At 41.2% G+C, this 25,491-nt stretch overlaps 1 protein-coding gene and 1 pseudogene across 1 annotated transcript in view; both read left to right on the forward strand.

Moving 5' to 3' along the window:
* The first annotated feature begins 2,026 nt into the window (after positions 1–2,026).
* The window catches only part of PDZD8 (PDZ domain containing 8), an 86,751-nt gene continuing 63,286 nt past the window's right edge, over positions 2,027–25,491 (forward strand). The window contains exon 1 of the mRNA XM_060099107.1: positions 2,027–3,118. Coding sequence (XP_059955090.1) covers positions 2,253–3,118 — 866 coding nt within the window. The 5' untranslated portion in view covers positions 2,027–2,252. The remainder of the gene's footprint in view (positions 3,119–25,491) is intronic.
* On the forward strand, positions 18,453–19,974 carry LOC132489459 (gamma-aminobutyric acid receptor subunit alpha-5-like; annotated as a pseudogene).

A 25,491-nucleotide genomic window follows, 5' to 3' on the forward strand; every position in this document is an offset into this window, starting at 1 on the left:
CCCTTTAAGAGATTCCAGAAGATCCTACACAACTTCTTACATATCAGAAACCAGTAACATTGACACATCTAGATGTAAGGGAGATTGGGGAATAAGTGTCTTTTATCTCAGTGCATTGACATTCATGATGTCAAATGGGAGTTCTGTTACTAATGAGGTAGGAGGAGGGGAGAAAAGGGAGAAGCCTGCAAGATGGAGTGTAAGACTGAGAACTCACTCCCAGGAAAATCACCAACTTTCCTTGTGGGGGAAGGAAGTACTTGAAGAATATTTTAAGATGCAGAATGGATTAATACACAGTTTGAGGATATTGTATCTCAGTACTCTGAAAATTACTCAGATAATCTTCCACCCCACCTCCAGCTTCTGAGACATTTATTACAATGGTGCAGGAGCATTATAAATAAGGTTTTTGGTGGATATTAAGGGTCTGCATTTCCCATTTGGGTTGAAACAGTGTAGAACTGAGACGGCAGCCCAGAGATGATCACAAGAAAAGAAGCTGCCTGGAGCTCCCAGATATCCCGGCAGGGCTCTGGACTTTGATAGGATGTGGAATACGGTTTTGAGCCTGGCCCTCTCAGCAGGCTAACATTTTTGCAACAAAGGAGCCATTCTGGTCTCACACCTGGGGATGAGTAAGTAAGATGAGAACAGCTTGGTTCCAAAGTTCTGTACCTCCTCCAGTTGGGTCAGAATTCTGTTTTTTCTTCTAGAATCACCCAGACTCAGGACTGTCACTGGCTTGGGGATCTTCCAGGGCTAAAGAGGAGCCCTGCCCTGGCCCCTTAAGGCCAGCCAGAACCAACCTGACTTTTAGGTATGGAATATCTGACCCTTGTGAGATTAGGGGTGGATCTTTGTGTTGTCCATGTGGTTGGAGCACATAAGCATTTATGAGGTAACCAGATGGCAGGAGGATAACGTTGTTGCTGGGCAACCTGGCTTCATTAACTCTGTGGCTTTGGTCAAGGTGCTACCTTGTGCAAAATTCCCTGAAGTCTTTCCTCACCCCCCCTTTCTAACGCCCCCTTCCTGTGCACCATGGAACCAATAAGCCCCCTTCCAACTCTAGCAATCTTGGTATCCTAGTACTGAGTAGTGACCAAGGACTTAGGGTTTAGTTTTAGACAAAACCAGGCACCATTGTGTGACCTTAGGCAACTTCCTTTGCCTCTCTGCGCCAGTGTTTGCATCTGTAAAATGGGTGGTGGCTAACTATAACTGTCTCTTAAATGAACTAAATGTGGTAATACACTCAGGGGCTTAACGCACCGCGATAGCTTGACAGTGACTATTCATCTTCCAATCATCTGGCAAGTTCACCCCACTCATCATTCCTCAAACCGGCTCTTTTTTTTAATGTCCTTCTCGTTTAAATCTCGAATATCCGCCTAGGTAGTAAAGTTAGTCCGCATCTGACTCCTTTTTTCTCTGTCCCTCCTTCCCACGGCCCACCCTCCGTGAACGCAGAGCGTCTGCTGGTCAGATTGTTGATCGGCGAAGGCGGTCTCAGAGGCAGTGTAATCTTGTCCTCGGCTTGGGAAGTCTCCGAACTGCCAACTCAGATGTTTTGCGGCGCTGCCCGGCAGGGAAAGCCGCCAGCCCATTCTCAGGGACGGGAGTGGAAGAATCACACTGCAGCAGGGGTAACAGGGACCGCGGCCAATGAGGGGGGATGGGCGCATTAGAAGATAACGGGATGACCGGAGTCAAGAACGCGCCGCCACATCTCCGCCCGGCCTCCTTATCCTCCAACCGGTGGCCCCAGTTATGGTCCCAGATCCGCGCAGCGGCTTCAGAAGTGACAGCCACGTGTATCGCGGGGTACTGGAATGTTGGCGTGGGGGCGGGGTTGGAAGGGCGCCCGAGAGGTGAAGAAGGACCCGCGTACGCGTGCCCGGGCGCCGGCTGCCAGGCGACGCCGCCGGGAGCGAGTACGCTCCTGACGTCACCCGCCGTTTGTCCAATGAGCGGCGGCCAGAGGAAGGCGCCGTTCCGCTCCCTCCCGCCCCCGCTGCCGCCACCACAGCAGCCGCCTCCGGGAGCTTCTGAGGAGGCGCGGGCCGTTGCAGGCTGGGGTGCTGCAGTGCGCCGTCCGGAGCCCCTGGACGAGGCCCAGGGAGCCGCTCGCCCAGACCCCGCCGCCCGATGTCCTCAAGATGGAGGCAGGGGGGAGGGCGGCGTGAAGAAAGCGGCGCTGTGGGCGCGGGGGCCAGGGCGCGGGCGCTCCGGGCGGAGGCGGTGGCGGGATGGGGCTGCTGCTCATGATCCTGGCGTCGGCCGTGCTGGGCTCCTTCCTCACGCTGCTCACCCAGTTCCTGCTGCTTTACCGCAAACAGCCTGAGCCGCCGCCGGACGAGGCCGCCCGCGCGGCCGACGGCTTCCGCTACATCAAGCCGGTGCCGGACCTGGCCCTGAGAGAGTACCTTTATGGCGGCGGCGGGGCTGAGGAGCCCTCCGGCGGGCCACCCGAGGGCGGCACGACTCCGGCCCCCGAGACCCCCGCCCCGCCGACGCGGGAGACCTGCTACTTCCTCAACGCCACCATCCTGTTCCTGTTCCGGGAGCTGCGGGACACCGCGCTGGCCCGCCGCTGGGTCACCAAGAAGATCAAGGTGGAGTTCGAGGAGCTGCTGCAGACCAAGACGGCCGGGCGCCTGCTGGAGGGGCTGAGCCTGCGGGACGTGTTCCTGGGCGAGACCGTGCCCTTCATCAAGACCATCCGGCTCGTCCGGCCCGTGGTGCCCTCGGCCACCGGGGAGCCCGACGTTCCTGAGGGGGAGGCGCTGCCCGCCACCTCCCCCGAGGAGCTGGCCTTCGAGGCGGAGGTGGAGTACAGCGGGGGCTTCCACCTGGCCATCGACGTGGACTTGGTCTTCGGCAAGTCCGCCTACCTGTTCGTCAAGCTGTCCCGGGTGGTGGGGAGGCTGCGCTTCGTCCTCACCCGCGTGCCCTTCACCCACTGGTTCTTCTCCTTCGTGGAGGACCCGCTGATCGACTTCGAGGTGCGCTCCCAGTTCGAAGGGCGGCCCATGCCCCAGCTCACCTCCATCATCGTCAACCAGCTCAAGAAGGTCATCAAGCGCAAGCACACCCTCCCGAGTTACAAGATCAGGTGAGAGGGGGCGTGGGGGGAAGGGTCGCCCGGGCGCGGGGGCCTGGCTGCTGGGACCCCGGGCCCGGAGGCACGCTGCCGCCTGCGTGGGTGGCAAGGGCAACGGCCGAATCGCAGTCCCTGCTTCCCAGGGCCCTTCCCAGCCCTGGACAGGGCCCTAGATAAAGGCAGGTAGTGCCTACGTTCTTTGCTTCCGAAGGGCCTTAATGGGAGCTAGAAACCCCTTCGTGTGTTCTTGGGCAGCCAAGGTGCTGTCGGCATGGGTCGAAGCGGCATACTGAAGATGGAAGGGAAGTCCACCCTCCTCCCCGGGACGGCTCTGGGACTGTTGCGAAACTCCTCCTATCCGTGGTTGCTGCATTGAGGGCAGCTTTGCAGCATCACCTTGGCCACGTTGAGACATTGTTCCTGGACGCAAAGGACAGGCGTGAAGAGTGTGCTCGTAGCCCAGGGCTGTGGTAGTTTGCAGCTGCAGGCGCGTTTTGCTGTGCGGCTTCGGCAACTTTCCGGGTAGAGGGAGTGTCTTGGAAAGGAATACTCTTCCGCTGCAAACTGGAAACGAGTTGGGAGCCTGTGCGTGTGGTAGTTCTGTGTACGTTCTGTGTTCGTGTCATCTGCCCTTTGGGGGACCCAGACTGCCTCTCACGTTTCAGCTCTTCCTGGCTCTGAGTTCCTCCCACAGTACCCGAAATGGCCCTGCAGATAGTATTTTAAAGATTGGTAGTGATGTTAACTGTTTTAAGGTCTCTGTATCTGGCGGTTTGATTTTCTGTAGTATACTATTTTGATTAAGGTACAAGGGTTTGGGTTTTTTTTTTTCTTTTAATATCATAGAAGTGGAAGGGGAAAGGAAGTTTTGTAGGACTAGAGGCTTCATCCACTTTGGTCTGGGAAGGCTTGTCGGTGTTGAAAGGGTCATGTATGGCTATTTCATCCAAAACAGATGCATTTTTAATTTTACTTTCTGTCCTCCTTTAATTTTGTGTTCATTAAAATGTCTGACCCTTTTAGATTTTGTTCTTTACTATAAAATTATGTCCATCTGGTATTTGCCTTACCTAGTTTCCTGTAGTGGAAGTTACATGTTTCTAGATCGCTGATTTTCTACCACAGTTTCAAGCATCAGTGACCCAAAGAATTCAGGAATATTTGATGTTTGGGTTTGGGATGGAGTATTGACTTGTGTTATGTGGCAGATTTACCTTAGTAATTGTGTTTTGTTTATGCTAATAGCACAGAGTGACAGCTTAAAACCGTCAGGTGGCAGGAGAAATTTATAATGGAAATATTTCCATAGATTTGCAGAGGATGGTGAACTGGTCATCCACTGTTTGATTTCCTGTTCTGTGAAGTAGAACATAACTTTATGAAACCTACTCTTTCAGCTCTGGAATATAAGTGACTAAATTATAAATGAGTTCTAGTGTTTAAGCAGTGAGGTGTTTATAGCAGTGTGTGGCTAAGAAAGTCATGAGAGAAAGTTGTTAGGGATTTTGATAATTCTATCACAATTTCAATTCTGATGTTTTCTGGGTAACTTTCAGGTGATAAAACTTGACTAAGTTATTATTTGGGGGTTATTTGCAGGATAGCCAGTGGTAGTGAGGGTACATGTCATTTTGAGGTGGTTTTTTTTTTTAATGTAGACTTGGAATTCGTTAAATCTGAAGGAAATTATGATTAGAAGTTATGGAGCCATTAATAGGTTTATTGCTTTGAAGGAACTTTATGATCTGTATCATTGAATAGCATCATCATTTAAAATGTAGCAAAATTGCTTTTATTTACTGTATCCAAAGGGGTTTTTAAACACATAGCATGCCTGTGTTTGGTTACGTATGATATTTCAACTTTTAAACCTTAAACATTAAATGATCACCTCCAGAAGTATACACACTTGTGCTCTTTATATTCGAAGGCATTTCAGTGGTCAGTGAGTAAATACTGTATGGAACATATCACTCAATCTGTAAATATTTACCGTACACCTGCTGTGTGCTTATCATTGTTCTAGGTGCTGGGGTTTCAATACTGAACAGGCTCAATCCTTGTGGAGGTTGGAGTTTAGTGAGAATTGAATTAGCTCTACTTAATAAGATTTAAACTAGAATGTGGTTGATGGGGTTGAAGTAACTAGGAAGTTGATTATAGTTTAGGAAAAGAAAATGATAGAAGTGTGAGGATGAAAAGGGCTGCTTCAAGAAGTGTTGAGTTCTCTCACCTGTGTGTAGCTGTTCTGCCAGGAATATTTTAAAGTACTGATGTTGTGGTACAGATTCAAGTTTCAGCTAAGAGAATGAATTAAAATACATTTAAGATGTATCACAATTCTCATCATGAAAATTAAAGTAGCTATGGTTTATCCTTTTCTATAGATCAGGGGATAGTGCCCAGAGTAGTTAAATAACTTGCTTAAAATCACACAGCTGTCAAGTTCTGATAAAGCCAAGCTGCCCTTTTTCCTTAAACTCTTCTGTGTTGTTCTTAAGGATTTTTTTTAAGTATGTCATCAAAATAATATATGTGGGGGTAGCCTTCCAAATTAACTGAGAACTCTGAGTATGACTATAAAGCTTTTTTTTTTTTTCCTAAAAAAATTTTTCTGGAAATTTTGAGAAACGATCCTTTTAAGGTTAAATCATAAGGTTAAATCTTTGGGTGCTGCCCCACGTAGCATTTCTTTTTTAATCCAGCAGATTTTATTTCTAAATAGAAGGTCTTGCTAGTTTATCCTTTTTAGCTATCTAATCTACTTAGAGCTAAAGCAGTAAAGAAAGTTGTATTGAGTCTTAGGATCTTTTGGCCCTTGAAATTATTATAAAACAGAAATACCTTGCCACTTAACATTGTTGTCACCTCTTGCCCCTCTTCATTTGTTTTTTATTTTCATGTTGCTAAAGTAAAAGTGGCCCATCAGGACTACCCATTCCTGATGTCTCATAAAGAGATGAGAAGGGAGCTCAAGTGATTGCTTGCTTTCTGGGGACCCAGCTGATAGACGTTTACCCAACTAACACAGTTTGTAAAGCATTATAGTATTTTTTAATAAGTATACATTTTCTACATATTATAATTTTAATTTTATTAACTTTACTAATATTCTGATTTCACCACCTCAGTGTTCATTGTTTTGATTTTTTTTCTTAAAATGTATACTTTAAAATAGTAAAAGCCGTAGTTTTTAAAAAATTATTATTAGTCAAAAATTAGTCTTCAAGAGAGAAGGATTACCACCAGTGTTCTTGACTACACGGAGAATCCATCTTCAACATGAAATCTGAGTAACAGTCCTGAGGAGTTTAGGGTTTGGGAGTCAGACATTTGAGATTCTTACTGATGCTTCTGTTCCTTGGGTATTATTGCTGTGTAGTTAGCAGTCGTTGCATACTGAAAGGCCAGATTCAGTTTGTAGGTACTATGAATTTGGCCTGCACTGTGGTTTTCTTATTTCTTAATTGCCAACATTTAAAAATGGAAAATTTCGCATGATTTGGATTTCTGGCCTTTTTTAGGAAAATTTGGAAGATCTGGTAGCACTAGGCCTGCATCTGTCCTAGCAATAATAAGATGGAGAGATGGAGTCTAGTAGCAGCTGCAGGAACCTCTTAACGTGTAGCTTGTAGTTCCCACCCACTTGCTACATTTACTGATGGTACTTGCCTGGCCTGGCAATATAAACTTTTGATGCTTACTAAATGAGGAGCGTTACTGTTGCTCTTCATTGAAAATGGGAAGAGTTAGTTAACAGCTGGATAGTAGAGGGTGATGATTTCTATCCCTCTTTAAACATTATATCTTTGAAGAGACTTTCACTGAGCAACTTTATTTTATAAAAGACATTATCATTATAATGTTGAATGTTAAAAAAATCATTCTGTTAGGAATCTTTTAAAAATCCCTTGAAACATTTTTCGTTTCTCTGCAGTACAGTGATAGTAAGTAGACAGTGGCTGCTTTTACCTTGAGTTTGGTGGACTTTTGCTTTAGTGCAAGGTTTGGGTCATTAATTAACTATATATAAGTGTTTACTTCTCTGACTTACAAATAAGGGTGAATCTACTTATTGACACCATTTGAATTTAATGAATGAGTATGGAACAAATATTTGGGGGAAACTTCACTTTTCAGGTTTACGGAGTGTCTTCTGAACATGACTGTTTTGTCATAACTGTTTTGTTCTTTTACTCTTGAAAATATTCCAATATGTATTTGTAGAAAACTTTCACGTATTCTTAGTGACTGGAGATTGAGGAGGCGAGGACAGGACTGTATTTAGCTAGACAGGGTCTTTTAGCATCTTTAACTATATCTTCTCTAAATATACCATTAATTTCAGAGAACTAAATTAGGCTTGGTCTGGAAAGCCTCATACTCTATAATGTGGCTTGTAATTGTGTTATTTCTTCCTTGGTCTTCTGAGATGAGGAAGAAAAATATTTATTCTTAATGTTAATTATAACATTTAAAATTTTACTCATTATTTGAGGTAAAGATAGTAATCGATGTCTTCTTAAAAACTTTCAAAGTAAATTCGCTGAAACCTGACAAAATCATTTGTAAAGTTAAGTGTAATGTGCTGTGTTTATTCACTTACGCTTTCATACTTTTCTTTCTATATATAGACAACTTCTAAAAGGTATCTTTGCTTAGGCTGGAAAATACTTTAAAATAGCGGCTAAAATTCCTTAGTGATTATAGGAATCATAGTTTTACTTACTAATGTTAGTAGGAAATATAACTCACCTTTGATACTTTGGGAGAGTGGAGACAAGGACGTTGGGGTATCACGCTAGCTGTTCTGGAGTAATGATGTCATGTGTTTGCTAATTTTTTATCTGTTATGCTTTTTCTTGTACTCCTGCTCAGATGAGTATCTCTATATAAATGGAATTGTAAGATCATTATCTTAGATAGTTGTCATTTTGAAAGTAGACACTTATTTTCAGTAACTATTTTTCCTGAAGATTACCATACCTCCTGGTGTGTGAGAGTACGGTGATAAAAAATGGTTAAAACAGAGTTCATGCTTTCAAGCTGGTTAGTCTTCCAGGGGAAAACAATGAACAATTAAAGCTCATTATAATGACATTTGGATACATTTAAGACCTTCAGTTTTGTGAGAAACAGAGGAGAGATCAGTGTCTCTGCTAGGCAAATACTTGATTACTTTGTGTTGTATAATATTTTGTGACCTTAGGTTCCTTGGTACACCTAAGTATGCTCCAGTTTAGTGTTGGTTTTAATAACTTCTTGCAAGTTGGGTTTTCTTAAGCTGTTTTGAATTACTATGATTTAGGCATTTAAAACACTTCAGATGGAAAATAATATATTGAACACTAAATCTTTGCTCTAGAAATTTGATTTACATATTGAAAGGAGAAGAGTAATTATGAGGGAACTGTTGGATTCTAATCAGTGGGGTACAGGTCTGTTGGCTTCTGGGAAAGCCTCACTTTGTTACTAGAAGTAGTAGCCAAAGCAGATCATTATAAAGTAGATTGCATTGGAGGAGCATGCCTGACCAAAAACTTAGTATTGACTTATAAATATTACTAATTTATCATATGAGATAGAGGCACAGGTAATAAAATCAGTTTGCTAGCTATATGCCAGGCAATGTGTGTGCAGTTCCATACACTTGCTATCTCTCTTAATAGTTAAAGGAACTGTGTAGGAGAGGTCAGTATCTCATTTTTACAAAGATGTGGAAACTTGAGACTTTGAGGGGGTTAGTGACTTTCTCAAAGTCCTTTTAAAAAAAGTCCTGGACTCCCAAAGCCATGCTGTGTTACTTTTGCAGAGATGTATCAATGGTTACTCTGAATAAACCAGGAGTTTGCAAACAAGCTGGTGTTAGGCCCACAAATTAAGAATGGCTTTTACATTTTTTAACTTTACATTTAAAGTTGTTCCAAAAAAAAGAGAGGAAGAAGAAGAAGAAGAATGTGCAACAGACCGTATGCACCCACAGATTCTAAAATATTTCCTGTCTGGCCCTTTATAAAAAATGATTTGCTAATTCCTGCTCTAAACCCTTAAACAGAAAACCCTAAAAAACAAAAAAACTATGTTAAGTGTGTACAAAAAAGGAACGTGTACGCATATATTTTGAAAGGTACTTTTAAACCTTTTTTTGAGGGTCCTTTTTGGAAAGCTAATGAAAACTGTGGATATTCTCTGCAGAAAAATGCATAAACAATTTAATTTCATGGAATTTTTAGTCCCCTGGAAACCTGTCTGGGGTCCTTAACTCCCTGTTGCATAGTAAACACAGACAGAAGGATACAACTTTCCATAAATATAACTAAAACTAACCTGCTAAAACAAATATTAAGCACTTAATACTTTTGCTGTCCTTCTTGTGTGCCTTCAATGGCTCCGGCATTTTTCTTTTTTTTTTTTAATTAATTAATTAATTAATTAATTTTTGGCTGCGTTGAGTCCTCCTTGCTGCGCACAGGCTTTCTCTAGTTGCGGCGAGCGGGGGCTACTCTTCGTAGCGGTGCGCAGACTTTTCATTGCGGTGGCTTCTCTTGTTGTGCAGCACGGGCTCTAGAGCGCAGGCTCAGTAGTTGTGGCGCACGGGCTTAGTTGCTCTGCAGCATGTGGGATCTTGCCCACCTGGGGCTCAAACCTGTGTACCCTGCATTGGCAGGCGGATTCTTAATCACTACACCACCAGGGAAGCCCCAGCTCAGGCATTTCTAAAAAACCTCTCACTATCCAAGAAAGTATAACCTGTCTCTTTTTTTTTTTTGCGGTACGCGGGCCTCTCACTGTCGTGGCCTCTCCCGTTGCGGAGCACAGGCTCCGGACGCGCAGGCTCACGGGCCCAGCCGCTCCGCGGCATGTGGAATCTTCCCGGACCGGGGCACGAACCCGTGTCCCCTGCATCGGCAGGCGGACTCTCAACCACTGTGCCACCAGGGAAGCCCCTCTTTTTTTTTCTCTTAGTAAGATTCCCTATAGTAGGCTGAGACTTTCTGAATCAGTTGTTCAATACGAACAAGTTAGTTAGTTTCTACCACTAAATATCTACTTTAGAAGTTAAATACTGACCCAGCATTTCTTCCCTTCACATTCTCCGTTTCCTCAGAACAGTGTCACCAGGAAACAAGTGCCGTTAAATACCTTTGTTCCTTTTTAGAGTCATAGGACCTACCAACACTTTGGCCATGGCATGAGAGCACTTCGCACTTCATTGGAAAGTCATAAAGCACCTACTGGGTCATTAGCAGAAGTTTTACAGAGTAGTTTCGAAATCTCTCTTGCCAGATTGCTAGGGCTCCCATAAAACCATATACTTACTGTATTTGTACTAGGGAAAAATGAGGTGTAAGTGTTAAATATTTACCTTCAAATGAGTAGAACTGCAGGTACTACGCAGAGACTGGCAATACCATGGAATTATTTCATTCTTTTGGTTGAAGCTATACCGAAGTGCTTAAATTGTCTATTCCAGTAGATAGAATTTTGAATTAACGTATACCTGAATTCAGCGCTCTACTGTGCAAAAAGGCCTTGGACAAAAGGCCTTATCTTCTCTTAGTCTCAGTTTCCAGATTTGTAAAATGGAAATGGAAATAATATCTATCTAATTGGAGATAATAAATGTCACATATGATACCTGCTGAATAAATGTACTCCTCTCCGTTTTAATTTCATTCCTCTGATATACCGAAGCGTTAAGTTTGAGTTGTACACCCAGCTCTGTGCTCAAACACGCAAATACAAGCCTCTTATATGCTGAGGAGGTGCCTGTCTCTTCCTCTGTCCCTCCCTCTCCATCTTCCCCTCCCCATCTCCCCATCCTTTTCTCCTTAATAATAAAGTGGGGAGTATAATATAAATGTGACCCTGAAAATTGGTTTGTAGGTGTAACATAGACATTTCTCCAGGCACTATGCATTGGTCTAAGTCATTTACTGATTTACTCCACTTTCGGCCATACCTTATTTTCTGTAACTCTTGTTTTCTATAACTCTTCCTCTCACTTACTCTTTTCTGGCTTCCTGGGTGTTTCACATTCCAAGCTTGCACCCATCACAAGGCCTTTGCTAGTCCTTCTCCAAGAATATTTTTCCCCCAGATAGCCAAAGAGCTCACCCTTTCACTTTTCAGTTCCTTGCTTCCGTATCACTTTTTGACTATCCTATATAAAAAAGTACACTAGCCTGTTAAACGCAGAATTTTTTTTTTGCACAGACTCTTTACTGACACAGTGTGTGTGTGTATGTTTCTGTGTGTATATACAGAAACTGCCCAAATCATAAGTATACAGTTAATAAATTTTCACAAAATGAACTCAGCCTTGTAACTGAAGTCCTGGGATTTAGAAGTTAGTCTGTCTAAAGAATACCTGTTAATTGAATTTCTTTAAATAGAATGTATAGAACATATTAACCTTTTTTTTAATGGTTGAAGATTGTCGTTATAAACACAGAATGATGATATATAACCCAGTTCTGACTGTAAAATCAGTATTGAAGAGGAATGCCTTCTCCCCTACACATACACAGGCACACACACACAGGCACGCACACGCACTCGAATGATGCTGATTGAGGTTTCCAACAGTTCATAGTGCTGACTTCAAGGTCTGTCAGGCACCTTACTGACACCATCTCTCCTCCTGTCATTCCCACACACAAACAAAGACAAAACACAAATGTGTTTGCAACCTTCTCTGACACTCCAGAAGCCTTGGGTTTTAATTTCACATTCTTAGGAAAGGTCCAATATTGATAAACTGCAGATTATCATCGTTCCCTTGGACTGATATTGAATAACAATAAAACTTATTTTCACTGGTTTGGTGCATAATTACCAGTTTTCCTGAAACCAGCAGAATGCTTTAGAACATGTATTTCTTCTCTAATCAGCACATTGGGTCTTTATGCCCATAAATTCTTCATGTATTGTAGGGAGAATGGAGCTGATGATATGGTAGGTGGATTACTGGACTGTCCATGCTCTGATTTGCATAACTTTGATTTAAAAAAAAAAAGGCTACACAATTTCCCACTCTCCAGCATAATTCTTCGTGATATGTACTTAGAACAAAAATGCTGATTAGCAAACATAGTAAAGATGTTTTAGTTGAGTTTATTCTTTTGTATTAAGTACCTGTTATGTGTACTTGTTTCATTGGTGAGGTATGTGCCAGTTGAATAGGTATTTGTAACCTACGTATGTTTAGAAATGGTGTTTCTGCCAGGATCAACTCCATATCCTCCTATATAATCTGTAATTATAAGTGACTATTGTTTTCTTTGCTGTAAAATCTTAAGTAGCAATAATGGGGAAGATATTATTTCTGTTTAGTAGCTGGCTATAAGAATCTCTGTTTTGAAAAATGACTGTGTTGTTTTCTTAGTACAGCTATTTCATGCAGACATCAGTATCTACTAAATAGCGCATCTGGTGTGGTGTGCACACTCATTGTTCTTTTCACACAATAGCTTTTCATGCATATTAGATTATACTCATACTTATTACTAAGGATGAATGTGGTTGCTGACTACACAGTCTCGCTACCTTAGTTATTTGGTCAAGCAAGTAAATAATTCAAAGCTTTTAGTTCTGTGAAAGTTGCTGAGGCTGAAGTTAAGAGCCATTCATCCATAGCCAATTTCATTGTGATAATTTTTTTTTTTTTTTTTTTTTTTTTTGCGGTACGAGGGCCTCTCACTGTTGTGGCCTCTCCCGTTGCGGAGCACAGGCTCCGGACGCGCAGGCTCAGCGGCCATGGCTCACGGGCCCAGTCGCTCCGCGGCATGTGGGATCTTCCCGGACCGGGGCATGAACCCATGTCCCCTGCGTTGGCAGGCGGACTCTCAACCACTGCGCCACCAGGGAAGCCCGATAATTATTTTTATAATACACTGAAAATTTTATTTTGTTCTCACTATTATTAAGTACAATATTATTTTTGGAAAGTTTACAAAGATTATGCCTCATCTATTTTAATATTTGGAAAGGTTATTAGTTCTCAGTATTTAACTTTGGATTTTAATCAGAACTAGAATTGCAGACTCTTGACATGGTAAGAATTTAAGTAAATGTTTGCAGCAAAATATGATTCCTGGTCTTCCCTGGTGGTGCAGTGGTTGAGAGTCCGCCTGCCGATGCAGGGGACATGGGTTCATGCCCCGGTCCGGGAAGATCCCACATGCCGCGGAGCGGCTAGGCCCGTGAGCCATGGCCGCTGATCCTGCGCGTCCGGAGCCTGTGCTCCGCAACGGGAGAGGCCACAACAGTGAGAGGCCCTCGTACGGCAAAAAAAAAAAAAAAAAAAAGATTCCTTTTGTTTACTGTTGCTGGAGTGGTAGATAGCACAGATTGAATTTAGTTCAGCTATTTTGAAATTAGTGAAGTGTAAGGAGAAAATTCATGACCATCTTAGTCTGTAGTAAAGCCCATGAATACAATTTATCTAAATTATAAGCCATTTTGGGGGTAAATTGCTTACTTAAAATATTTAAGTAAATTATTCAAACTATTTGAATTTTTTAGTACTATAGAGTTAGGATTTGGATTCATTCTGAGATTCATGCCACTCAACAAGCATTTTAGACCAGAATCTGTGGTAATAATTGTTGGAGCCTCTGTGCTCTTAAGGTTTTTCTTGAAAGTAACTCAGCCTCTTGCCCTGAAATAGTAGGAGTATATGATTAGGAACATCTGTTTACTGTGGATTTCTTTATTTAGTGCATAGTTGGGTAAGTCATGTAACTTGTAATTTTTGATACTGAATGAAGCAAAAATCTAAAGTTTTTAAAGTTCTTAGAGAAAAGAATGAGGTGGCGTTATTATTCACTTCTCTGTTATTTCTGCATAGGTGTAATGTAGGAATTTCTCCTAAATGTGCAGGGGCAAATCATCTTTAATATATTTTCATTTAATAAGTTCTGACTTTAGTTAGGTGATTCGTTATGAACTAAGTGTAGCATAGATATAGATAATATTAAAAATCATTGATAGTTCAGAAAATGCTTTGCTACTTTTATTTGGATAGAGAAAACTGAGGGGAAAGCTGGACATTTATAACCTTAAAGTATTAACTTTTGCCTCATTTCTCTTGTTCAGATCTTTTGCTGTTTCTTACTTCATATCTGGAATGGAGTTTTTGTCTGTTCAATACAGCTAACTGACTTAAGACAGACCTCTGTGTTACATACTTCATCTTTCCTATCTTTACATAGTAGGGAGGTGATAATTTTGGCATAAGATGTTTTCTTTTCCCCCATCCACTAGATTTCAGAAGAGATTCAGTTTACTCAGTAAATGTTTAGTACCATCTTTGTCCAGGGCACAGTGCACTGCAAAGAGAATTAGCGCAGTGAGGGAATAAATAAAACAGTCCTTCCTTCCTTCAAGATTTTTTTTAATCTAGTGTGAGAAACAATGTACTTAAAGTAAAATAATGAGTTACAACTTGGAATTTAAGAAGATTTGCCATGACTAAGAGTTGTTACTAATGGTTTTCAAAGTATGGTTTGAGGACCCCTTTGGACTTTGAGAGCCTTACAGGGCAGTCTACCAAGTCAAAACTATTCTCATTATAATACAAACATGTTATTCACCTTTTTCACTCTCATTTTCTCATAAGTGTACAATGGAATTTTCCAGGAGTTTCCTGATACGCGATGACATCATCACCCTGAAGGCTAATGGAATGTGAGCTTTTGTAGTCTTATGTTTAAATGTATTATTTCTAGTTTCTAATGTGACAAATATGAATTCATACAACCCATATAAACAACAGCTTTTTGGAGTCCTTAATAATTTTTTAAAATGTATAGGGGCCCTGTGAACAGAATATTTGAGAACTGCTGGTCTAACCTGAAGTTTATTTTTTGCCATATGTAAAGGAGATGCCCCTATTGCCTCACTTTCTGAGTCAGCTTTAATGAATATTAAATACATACATGTTTTTGTTGCTTTATAGTATTGCTTGTACATCTTGGTGTTGTAAGGAGCACAGGCTGGGTGGATGTGTTGCAGTTTTGACTGTACCATTTGCTATGTGATCACAGAAAGCTATTACTTGAACTTCCTCATCCTTAGTTTTTTTTTATCCTTAGTTTTTTCACATGTAAAATAAGACTTATAATGCTGTACATTGTTATGAGTTTTGAGAATCAAGGATGTCTATGAAATTATTATGTAATTTGTAAATGTGCTAGAGTCATATAAAGTGGTAATTTTTATATTCCCTTATTCAAAGGCATGTATTGGAAAGCTGGTAGAGAGGAATAGAAGGAGTTGGGATTTGAGGACAGTTCTCACTGCTCTGCCCTTTTTCTTAGCTTTGTGAAAGCTGAGAGTTTCAATTTAATTGATCATAGGCTACGGTAAGAGACCTTCACATTGTAGGTTGTGATGAACATAAAAAGATAGGCGATTTATTAGACATGGTCAAGAGAATTACTTTGGTTCCCTGAGCCACTCATCTCATTTGATACTTTATCTCTCTCCTGCATAGGAGATCAGTTAACATTGACTCATCTTTGAGTCACCAGCTATTGAGTTCTTTTATGAGGGACTTACAGCCTCTATTATCACTCTTGTTCAACGTATATATAAAACTGCTTCAGAAAATTTTGAAGCATTTTAGATCTTGATCAGTCTGTGCAGAATTAGGAGTTTAGGTAAAAGTGAACCTTTCATATTAGGTAGACGGTGTATGGATGAGCAGGTGGGAAACGTTTCTGTGTAACAGTATTTGTTATCCTTGTTCATTTTAGTTTCATTACCACTTAGGAGTACTTTTTTCTCCCTAGGAGTACAGAAATTAAAATCATTTTCCCAAATATGAACTTTGTCAGCCTAGTGCACACCAAGGAATTCCATAAATAGAACAATTCTGCATGGGCTTCCTTAAGTCAGTTTCTTAATATATTCAGTTTAATATAAGCCTTAGTTAAGAAGCTTAATGACACGGAGGTATAAAGGTGATACCTAAGGCAGGAAAGCGCGCTGGCTATTATTAACTTGTTTCCTTGCACTTGCAAGTTTATATCCTCACAAAGGACAACTAGTATAGTGACTGAAATCATGGCCGTGGGAAATCTGAAGTCCAAGCAAGACAAACAGCTATAACCTTGAACATCATACTTGGCGAATGCTTAGTCCTGATATGGTTCCTTGTGGAAGGAAAGAAGTTTGCTGTCTGACATGTCTCTAGGAGACCAGCCTTCAAATAAATAAATAGAAAGCTTGATAGGAAATATTTCTAGAGCACTTCCCTGTGCCAGAGGCTTTATGTGAACTTTCTCGTCTAATCCTTACAGTAACCCTAACATAGATGCTAGTTATTATCCTACTTTTACAGATGAAGAGACTGAGGCTCTCAAAGTTGAAATAGTTTGCCCAAGGTCTCAGAGCTAATAAGTGTTGGACCTAAAATTCGAAACCAAGCCCTAACTAAAACCTGCGTCCTTAACACTGCTTTAAACTACCATGTCACAAAGAAGCTGAGAAGTGAGGGATGCTAAGTGCTTTAAATTATTTCATGTAATTCTTATAACAGCACTGTGAGGTTGGTGTAATTATTATCCTCCTTCTGCATATGAGGCAACAGGCTTAAAGGCAAGAGTTTGCTCAGGGTCATATTGCTACGAAGCAGCAGAATGGGATCCCAAGCCAAGCTGTCTGGCTACAGAGTCTGCTCTTACCACAGTTCTGTACTACCTGCCATATATGTTTCCTCTCCTCAGGCAACTCCCTGTTTAGTTGGGAGGAGTGGGAGGTGTGGGAGAACTACAGAGAGACAGACATGTAAATGGGGTGATTAGTGGCATAACAGAAGTGTGTATAAAGTGCTTGTAGAACATAGATGGGGAAGCAGTGACCAGATGGTGGGGGGGGTAGGGGTGCTGGTTAGAGAGGAGGTGGCTCTGAAGAACTTGAATAGTGAAAAGGAGCTTACCATGTGGGGCTAGTTATGGGATCAGAGTGATTAGCAGGCAGACACGTCTCTCAGGAGAAATAATGTGGCTGTGTTAACCTTGCTAAGTGTGGAGGAGCTTGGTGTATGAATTGTCTTTTTAATGTAATATCAGTTGAATTGTCTACGTAAAATAGATTTGAAATTTAGGTTCATGGTTTACGAATATAGAAAATTAAGAATGTTTCGAACTATTTGTACTTTGTTTTCTTTCTAGTTACATGTAGTTTTGTATTAGTGCACCATACTTTGCATAATAATGTGCACCATACAAGTAATGGCTAATAGAGGTTTGTGATGATATTTAAATGCAGCAGGGGAACTCATTATTTAAAGGACCACTGAGGAGCCTCTGAAGAACGTAAATGAAGACACATTTTGAAACCATCACCACTGATTTATCTAGTTTATATATTTGGTTTAGGAGATTTGGGAGCACATTTATGTTTGTTCCTAATGTGAGAGAGTCAAGACTGTCAGACTGAAAGGCAAAAACCACACAGAACTCCCAATTACCTAATTTATATCTACTTGTTCTCCTCTCTTCCTTGGGCAGGATGTAGTGATGCTTGCATTCCTGACCCTGAAATAAGTCTGTAGTCTCTGAGTGCCTGACTTTGATTGGTCTCTCTATCCTTGAATACAGTAAACATATTTGTTGAAGGGATGAGATGACATTTGAGCTGCTTGTTAAGGGATAGTGTAGCTTTAGACATAGGAAGATGGGATGGAAGTTCAGTGTAGGTAGGAGAAATAGCAAAGGAACAGAATCAGGACACTGTATGATATCTTTAGGGATTCAGTAAGGAAGCCAGTTTGATGAGACTCAAGCACAGAGAAGGAAGAAAACCAGGATTCGTGTACCTGTTACATGCTGGGAATTCTATGAGGTGCTTCACATGTATGAACTCCTAAATCTTTGTAATAATCCTGTGAGGTAGCGTTTTATTAAAGAAAATAAAAGACACGGACTTTTGCTTTTGGTTAAGAAAATAGTCTTTTTTGGGGGGTAGCTGCAGCAGGGCAGAGCGCGGCCTCGGTTGCGGAGCGGAGCCGCAGGGTGGCGGCAGGAGCGCGGTGCGGGGGGCACCGGAGCCCTTTGCCCGGGAGGACTGGGGAAGTTCACGCTGGCAGCATGGGGCGGTGACGCCGCACTGGCCTTCCGCTCCTGCCAGCTGGTTGAGAGCAGGCGGAGGAGGAGGAGGATGCACCCTCGCTGACGGCTTGCCTTCCTGGGCGGGCGCGCAGGCACCTTGCAGAACAAGGAGTAGCTTGCTGACTTTGAACGCGTGGCAAATATTTCAGAAAGTTTCAAGATCAAGGTGGAGAAAGGAACAGTTATTCTTCCAAATTTATCTGCTTCAGCTATTATTCTTATTGGGAATGGACAATGGAACGTTCTCTAGCCTTATCATGATCAAAAACCTTCTTCTGTTTCCATGAACTTAGCCAGTCACTTTGGCTTTTCACAAATGCCAACCAGTTCTGTAAAAGATGAAACCAATGACAACATCACAATATTCACCAGGATCTTGGATGGACTCCTGGATGGCTACAACAGCAGACTGAGGCCTGGGCTCAGAGAGCGTGTCACTCAGGTGAGAACGGACATCTACGTCACCAGCTCCGGCCCAGTGTCTGACACGGAAATGGAATGCACCATAGACGTGTTTTTCTGACAAAGCTGGAAAGACGAAAGGCTTCAGTTTAAAGGTCCCATGCAGCGCCTGCCTCTCAACAACCTCCTTGCCAGCAAAATCTGGACTCCAGACACCTTCTTCCACAATGGGAAGAAGTCCATCGCCCACAACATGACCACGCCCAACAAGCTGCTGCGGCTGGAGTATGATGGCACTCTGCTGTACACCATGCGCTTGACCATCTCAGCAGAGTGCCCAGTGCAACCTGAAGACTTCCCGATGGATGCCCATGCCTGCCCTCTGAAATTTGGCAGCTATGCATATCCTAATTCCGAAGTTGTCTATGTCTGGACCAACGGCACAGCCAAGTCGGTGGTGGTGGCAGAAGACGGCTCCAGGCTAAACCAATACCACCTGATGGGGCAGACAGTGGGCACAGAGAACATCAGCACCAGCACAGGTGAATACACAATCATGACAGCTCATTTCCGTCTGAAGAGGAAGATAGGGTACTTTGTCATCCAGACCTATCTCCCCTGCATAATGACTGTGATCTTGTCGCAAGTGTCCTTTTGGCTGAACCAAGAATCAGTCCCAGCCAGGACAGTGTTTGGGTTGACCACGGTGCTGACCATGACAACCCTCAGCATCAGTGCCCGAAACTCTCTGCCCAAAGCGGCTTATGCGACGGCCATGGACTGGTTCATAGCCGTGTGCTACGCTTTTGTGTTCTCTGTGCTGATTGAGTTTGCCACCGTCAACTATTTCACAAAGAGAGGCTGGGCCTGTGACGGAAAAAAAAGCCTTGGAAGCAGCCAAGATCAAGAAAAAGGAGTGTGAACTTACACTAAATAAATCAATAAATGCTTATACTACTGGGAAGATGACCCACCCCCCAAACATCGCAAAGGAGCAGACCCCCTGCAGGGACCTCAAATGCCTCTTCAGCCTCAGTAAAACCTGAAGACAAGACTTCTGAAAACAAAAAGACTTACAACAGCATCAGCAAGATCCACAAAATGTCCCGAATTATATTCCCAGTCCTGTTTGGCACTTTCAACCTAGTTTACTGGGCAACATATTTGAATAGGGAGCCAGTGATTAAAGGGGGCTACCTCTCCAAAATGAGCTGCCATGCTCCCAAACTCCAAGACAGCCATACGTTCAGTGACGGGCACCAAGGAGAGGTTGAGCTTGGGAGACCTCCCTTATTTGGGCACTATCTTTCAGGAACTTTTTGCATATTTAATAATATGTACAAATAATATTGCCTTGATGTTTCTATATATAATGTCAGATGTTTCAAAGATGTCACATTGACAAATCAAGCCACTTTCCAGAAAAACAGGAGACAATGGCTCTGACACTCAGATGCTCAGTATCTTACATTGATAGTTTACAAACAAGTATATTTTTAACTGTTACAAGTGTTACCTAACAATGTTTTTTATACTTTGAATGTCATTTCATACAAATTTTCCCAGCAAGTAAATATTTTAGGAAATACTCCATGATTATTACTTGACCAACTCTCACAAGAAACAAATATCACAAAGAGCACATTTTTCATTGAAAAAGAAACTGGGGGCATTTATGTACAAAACTAATTACCTTTGATAATTCTTACTGTTCTGAAATTGAAAGTACTGCATGATCTTATGTTAAGAAATAGAATGAACAAATATTTATGCAGACATTTAATAACAGAAATATATGGTACATTAGATTAACAGATACAGTGTTTCCCCAAGGAAAAATTTAACTGCTTAAAAAATATTTTTTGGGTGGGAGGTGGGAATGAAACTTACTTCTCTCCCTCCGACTCCCCCCACTAACTGAACAATGACCAAGAAAGAAAAGATCTTAAAACAAAAAGTAGTGTGATGACAGTCATGGCATTTGGCCTGAGCATCCACTGTCTGAACCATTGACCACACCTCACTGCAGCCAGTGTGTAGTGCTTCAGTGGTGAGAAATTGTAAATGAGTTATTTTCCATTTTATTTCCCTGTATGTTATTTCATGATTGACTTATTGCTCTGTTAGCTTTTATATATGAACCTTAAATGTTCATTAAAAAATAAAAAATAAAAATAAATAAATAAAGGAAAATAGTCTTTTTTAAGAAGAGGAAACACGATTTTTAGAAGTCATAAAATTCTAAGTAATCGTTGAAAACCTGAACCACGCCAGTGGGGAACACAGAAGAAAAGTAGAAGACATATTTTAGCCATATGAAGTTGGGGAAATGGAGGTGGAACTGGTTGGTTGTGAGAAAGGGGGAAGTAAAAGGTAACTTCAGGTTTCTTAGAGTCTGTGAAATCAGTGGTGCCAGTAAAACAGGAGAGGAGGAGCAAGTTGGAAGAAAAGGTGTTCCATTTACTTTTAAGCAGAAATAGATGGAATTTATAGAACCCGTGAGAGCAAATGATGTTGCTGAGGAAAATATAGAAGAGAAAGGAAACAGGAAGAGAGAACCCAGGTGGTTTTAGTATGCACAACAAACTTCTTCTAATTCTCCATTATGGGAAATTTCAAACTTACTCAAGAGTTAAGAATTCAGTGAACCCCCATTATACATGTAGCCAGACAATCATTAACTTGTGGCCACTTTTGATCATCGGTATCTTCCCACGCTCCCCTCCCTTGATGATTCTGAAACACATCTCTAGGAGTTGGGACCATAATCTGTTTGTATGATTCTAAATTTTGTGTTCTTTATACACCTTCCCTCCTTGACGAAGCCTCATCCAACCTCTACCTGAATATTTTTAGAGATAGAAGGCATGCAGTGCATTGAGACAGTTGTGTCCTTTTTGACTGGCTCTAATTGTTAGAAAGTTTTCCCTTTTATTGAGTTGAAAACTCTAGCAGATTTATTATTTTGGCCAGGACACAAGAACCCATGCTGAAGTTAAGAGTAGATTTAGACTGCAGAATATTTTTATATTGGGTTTGTAGTCAACCCTTTTTCTCTAAAGATCACAGTGTTTGCAAACGGTTTTACTGTGCCATGTGATGGAGATGTCACCAGCTGGCATTCAGGGTGCTTATAGAACAGTCTTGAAGAAACATCTTGGAGCAAAAACATATTTTAGATGTTAAAAAAGAGTATCTCAGATCCACATATGAGAAGAAGGCTTGGCGTCTCTTGTAGGTGTAAAATTTTAAATATGTATTTTAAAAATGTTATCAGAGTAACACATATTTTTAAATTAAACATGTTTTTCTTTTAAACTTTTACTGAAGTGTAACTCACTGCTTAAAAAGTACACTAACTGTAAAAATTTAGTTCAATGAATTTTTACAAAATGAACAAAACAGCAATCAGAACAAGTAGTAGAATTATTACCAGCATCCAGAAAGTCCCTCATATGCTACGCTACCTTCCCTGCTCTGCCTAAGAGTAACTACTATCCTGACTTCTACCACCATTGCTCTGGGTGTGGGGCAGGGATGTGCCTGTTTCTTAACTGTACATAAATTGAGCCATAGTGTTTACACATCGTTTTTCTAGCTTCTTTGACTCAGCAGTATGTTTGTGAGATTAATCCATGTTATTGTGTATTGATGTACTTTGTTTATTATATTTGCTGTGGCGTCTTCCACATGTACCTCAATTTATCCCTTCTATTGTTGATGGACAGTTGGATATTGCTGTTATGAATATTCTTATACATGTTTTTTGGTGAACATTTATGCATATTTCTATTGGATATCTGGGATTGCTGGGTCATAGGTTAAGCATCTATCCCTATGTAGCAGATAATTGCCACACAGTTTTCAAAATAGTTATGGCACACTAGCAGTTTCACGTCCTTTCAACATTTGATATTATCTGTCTTTTCATTTGAGTTAATGTACATAATTTAAAAATCAAATATAACAGAAGGACTTAGAATTAAAATCAACAATTACTTCCCTAAACCCTCTACTTTCCTCCCCTAGGTCACACTCCTCAGAAGCAACCATAAGTACTATTTCTATTTTTAACAACTTTTAAGAGGCGGTGATTAATAACACAGGTTTTGAAGCCAGACTGCTTAGATTCTTTTCTTGGCTTCACTACTTACTGTGTAACCTTGAGCAAGTTATTTAACCTGTGTCTCAATTTCCTCATCTACAAAATGGAGATTAATTATAGTACCTATCTCACAGAATTGTGAGAATTAATAAATGTAATAACTTTTTTTTATAAGGAGGAGATTTTTCTTTGTTTTTTTTTTTTTTAGATGTTGGGGGTAGGAGTTTATTTATTTATTTTTGCTGTGTTGGGTCTTCGTTTCTGTGCGAGGGCTTCCCCTAGTTGTGGCAAGTGGGGACCACTCTTCATCGCGGTGCGCGGGCCTCCCACCATCGCGGCCTCTCCTGTTGCGGAGCACAAGCTCCAGACGCGCAGGCTCAGCAGTTGTGGCTCACAGGCCTAGTTGCTCTGCGGCATGTGGGATCCTCGCAGACCAGGGCTCGAACCCATGTCCCCTGCATCGGCAGGCAGACTCTCAACCACTGCCCCACCAGGGAAGCCCAATAAATGTAATAACTTTTATTATGTGGTAAATACTCAGTAAATGTTAGCTATAGTAATTAATTATGACGTTACCTATATTTTGCTCAACAAAGTCATACAGCTGTCTTGATTCAGCAACTTTAGATATTTTCTACTGATTGACTTCCTGCTAAGATAGATGAAGATTTAGCTAAGTGATATCCTCTCTCACCTTCCCTTCTGTCTTTTCCCAATCTAGTTATATCACTATTTTCAATTCATTCATTGAACTACATCCTTATTTATATATAATAACATTTATGTTCAGACTTAAATCTTCCTTGATTGAAATATTTATGTTATTGTTAGGTCTATACAATTTTTTTTTATTGCAGAGCTGCCTAATATGCAAGTTTATGCTTCCTTTTCTATATTCCAGTTTCAAAATCTTTGTGCCATTAAAGCACTACGTTCCTAGAGTCAAGTTTGAATTCTTTTTTATTCTCTTACCAAGTTGCCTTAACCAAATCTTCAAGATTTAATTGAAAAATGAACCTCTTCTCATGTCTTCTGCCTCTTCTATTCATTCCCTATTTCCTGGAGATCTCCTTCTTGGAGTTTTCATCACCTTCCCCAAATTGGACTTCTCTCTTGGTTTGCCAGACCTCTGTCATCTGGGTTTGGGACATCATTGCCTGCTTGACTTGGATCCACTATTTTCTGGATCACTTTCTTCTTTCTTGCTTTAGGCCCTCATTTTGCTGGCATATATCTTCATGTAACTTTTTAATGAAGTATTCAGTCTGCAGCAAGGCTCTTTGTTCTCTCTGAACCTGTTGTGTGAAATGGGGAAATGGTTTGCAACCGTGCCTCACCATGTTATTGTGAGTGAGGATCAAGCACAGTAATATACGTGAAACCATGACCATCCTCGTCAGGTAACTTCAGACCAGGTTTAGAGCATGTATTCCAGCAGAAAACAGGTCGATAATCAAATCAGCCTCTGGAACTATGGACCAGGCTCCAGAGTTATATTTGAGTTCCTTTATGGACAAATTGTATCCCCCAAAATGTTGAAGCCCTAACCCTCAGTGTAACTGTATTTGAGGTTATAGGACCTTTAAGGAGGTAATTTAAGTTAAATGAGGTCATAAGGATGGAGCTCTAATCCAATAGGACTGGTGTCCTTAAAAGAAAAGGAAGAGATACCAGGAGTATGTGTGCAGAGAAAAAAGTCATGAGAGGATACAAGAAGGTGGCTGTCTGTAAGCAAGGAGAGAGGTTTTACCAGAAACCAGCCCTCTTGGCACCTTGATCTTAGACTTCCACTGTGAGAAAATAAGTTTCTGTTTTTTAAGCCACCCGGTCTGTGATATTCTGTTGTGGCAGTGCTAGGAAACTAATATAGGTTCCAATTTTGGCTCCAGTGTATAGTGTTTGTTAGACCTCTAGGACTGTTTCCTTATGTACAGTGTGCTAATGCCTGGTTTGGGGGGATTAAGTGAGCAAATAAATGCTTTATACAGTCAGTACCTGGTATGGTAGCCTTTCAACAAATCTTTGTTTTTCGTAAGCCTTAAAAGGGGCTTTAAGTTATTTTAATGGAGCTGTGTCATTTGTGGTTTTGTTTCTTTAATCAGATAATTCTAACTAAACATTTACATAGCAAAACAATGACAAGAGCAATTATCTCTGGGCAACTGGGTTAAATTTTTTTTAAAGTAGCTTTATTGAGATATAATTCATACTCTGTATAATTCACCTATTTAAACCTACAATTCAGTGGTTTTTAGTACATTCACAGATATATTACAACTATTACCACAGTCATTTTAGAACATTTTTATCACCTCAAAAACAAAACCCCATACCCTCAACCAATCATCCTCCTAGCCTACCTACCACCCCCAAACCTAAGCAACCACTGATTACTTTCTGTCTCTATAGATTTCTCTATTCTGGATTTTCATATGAATGAACTCACATAATTTGTGGCTTTGGGGCTTACTAGCTACCTACCTCTATTTGAATATTTTTTCTGCTCTTCCCTCTCTTCTCCCCTCCCCTCCTGCTGGCACTCCCTTTATGTGTATGTTGGTATACTTAATGGTATCATTTCTCTAAGGCTCAGTTTATTTTTCTTCATTTTTTTCCCTCTGTTCTTTGGCTTACGTAACCTCTGTTGCTCTGTCTTTGAATTCACTACTTTTTTTTTTCCTTCTGACAGTTCATATCTACTATTCAGAACCCTTTTGGTGAACTTCAAAATTGCATTGTACTTTTTTTTTTTTTTGGCC

This window comes from Mesoplodon densirostris, chromosome 1 (assembly GCF_025265405.1).
Source record: "Mesoplodon densirostris isolate mMesDen1 chromosome 1, mMesDen1 primary haplotype, whole genome shotgun sequence".
Lineage (NCBI taxonomy): Eukaryota > Metazoa > Chordata > Mammalia > Artiodactyla > Ziphiidae > Mesoplodon > Mesoplodon densirostris.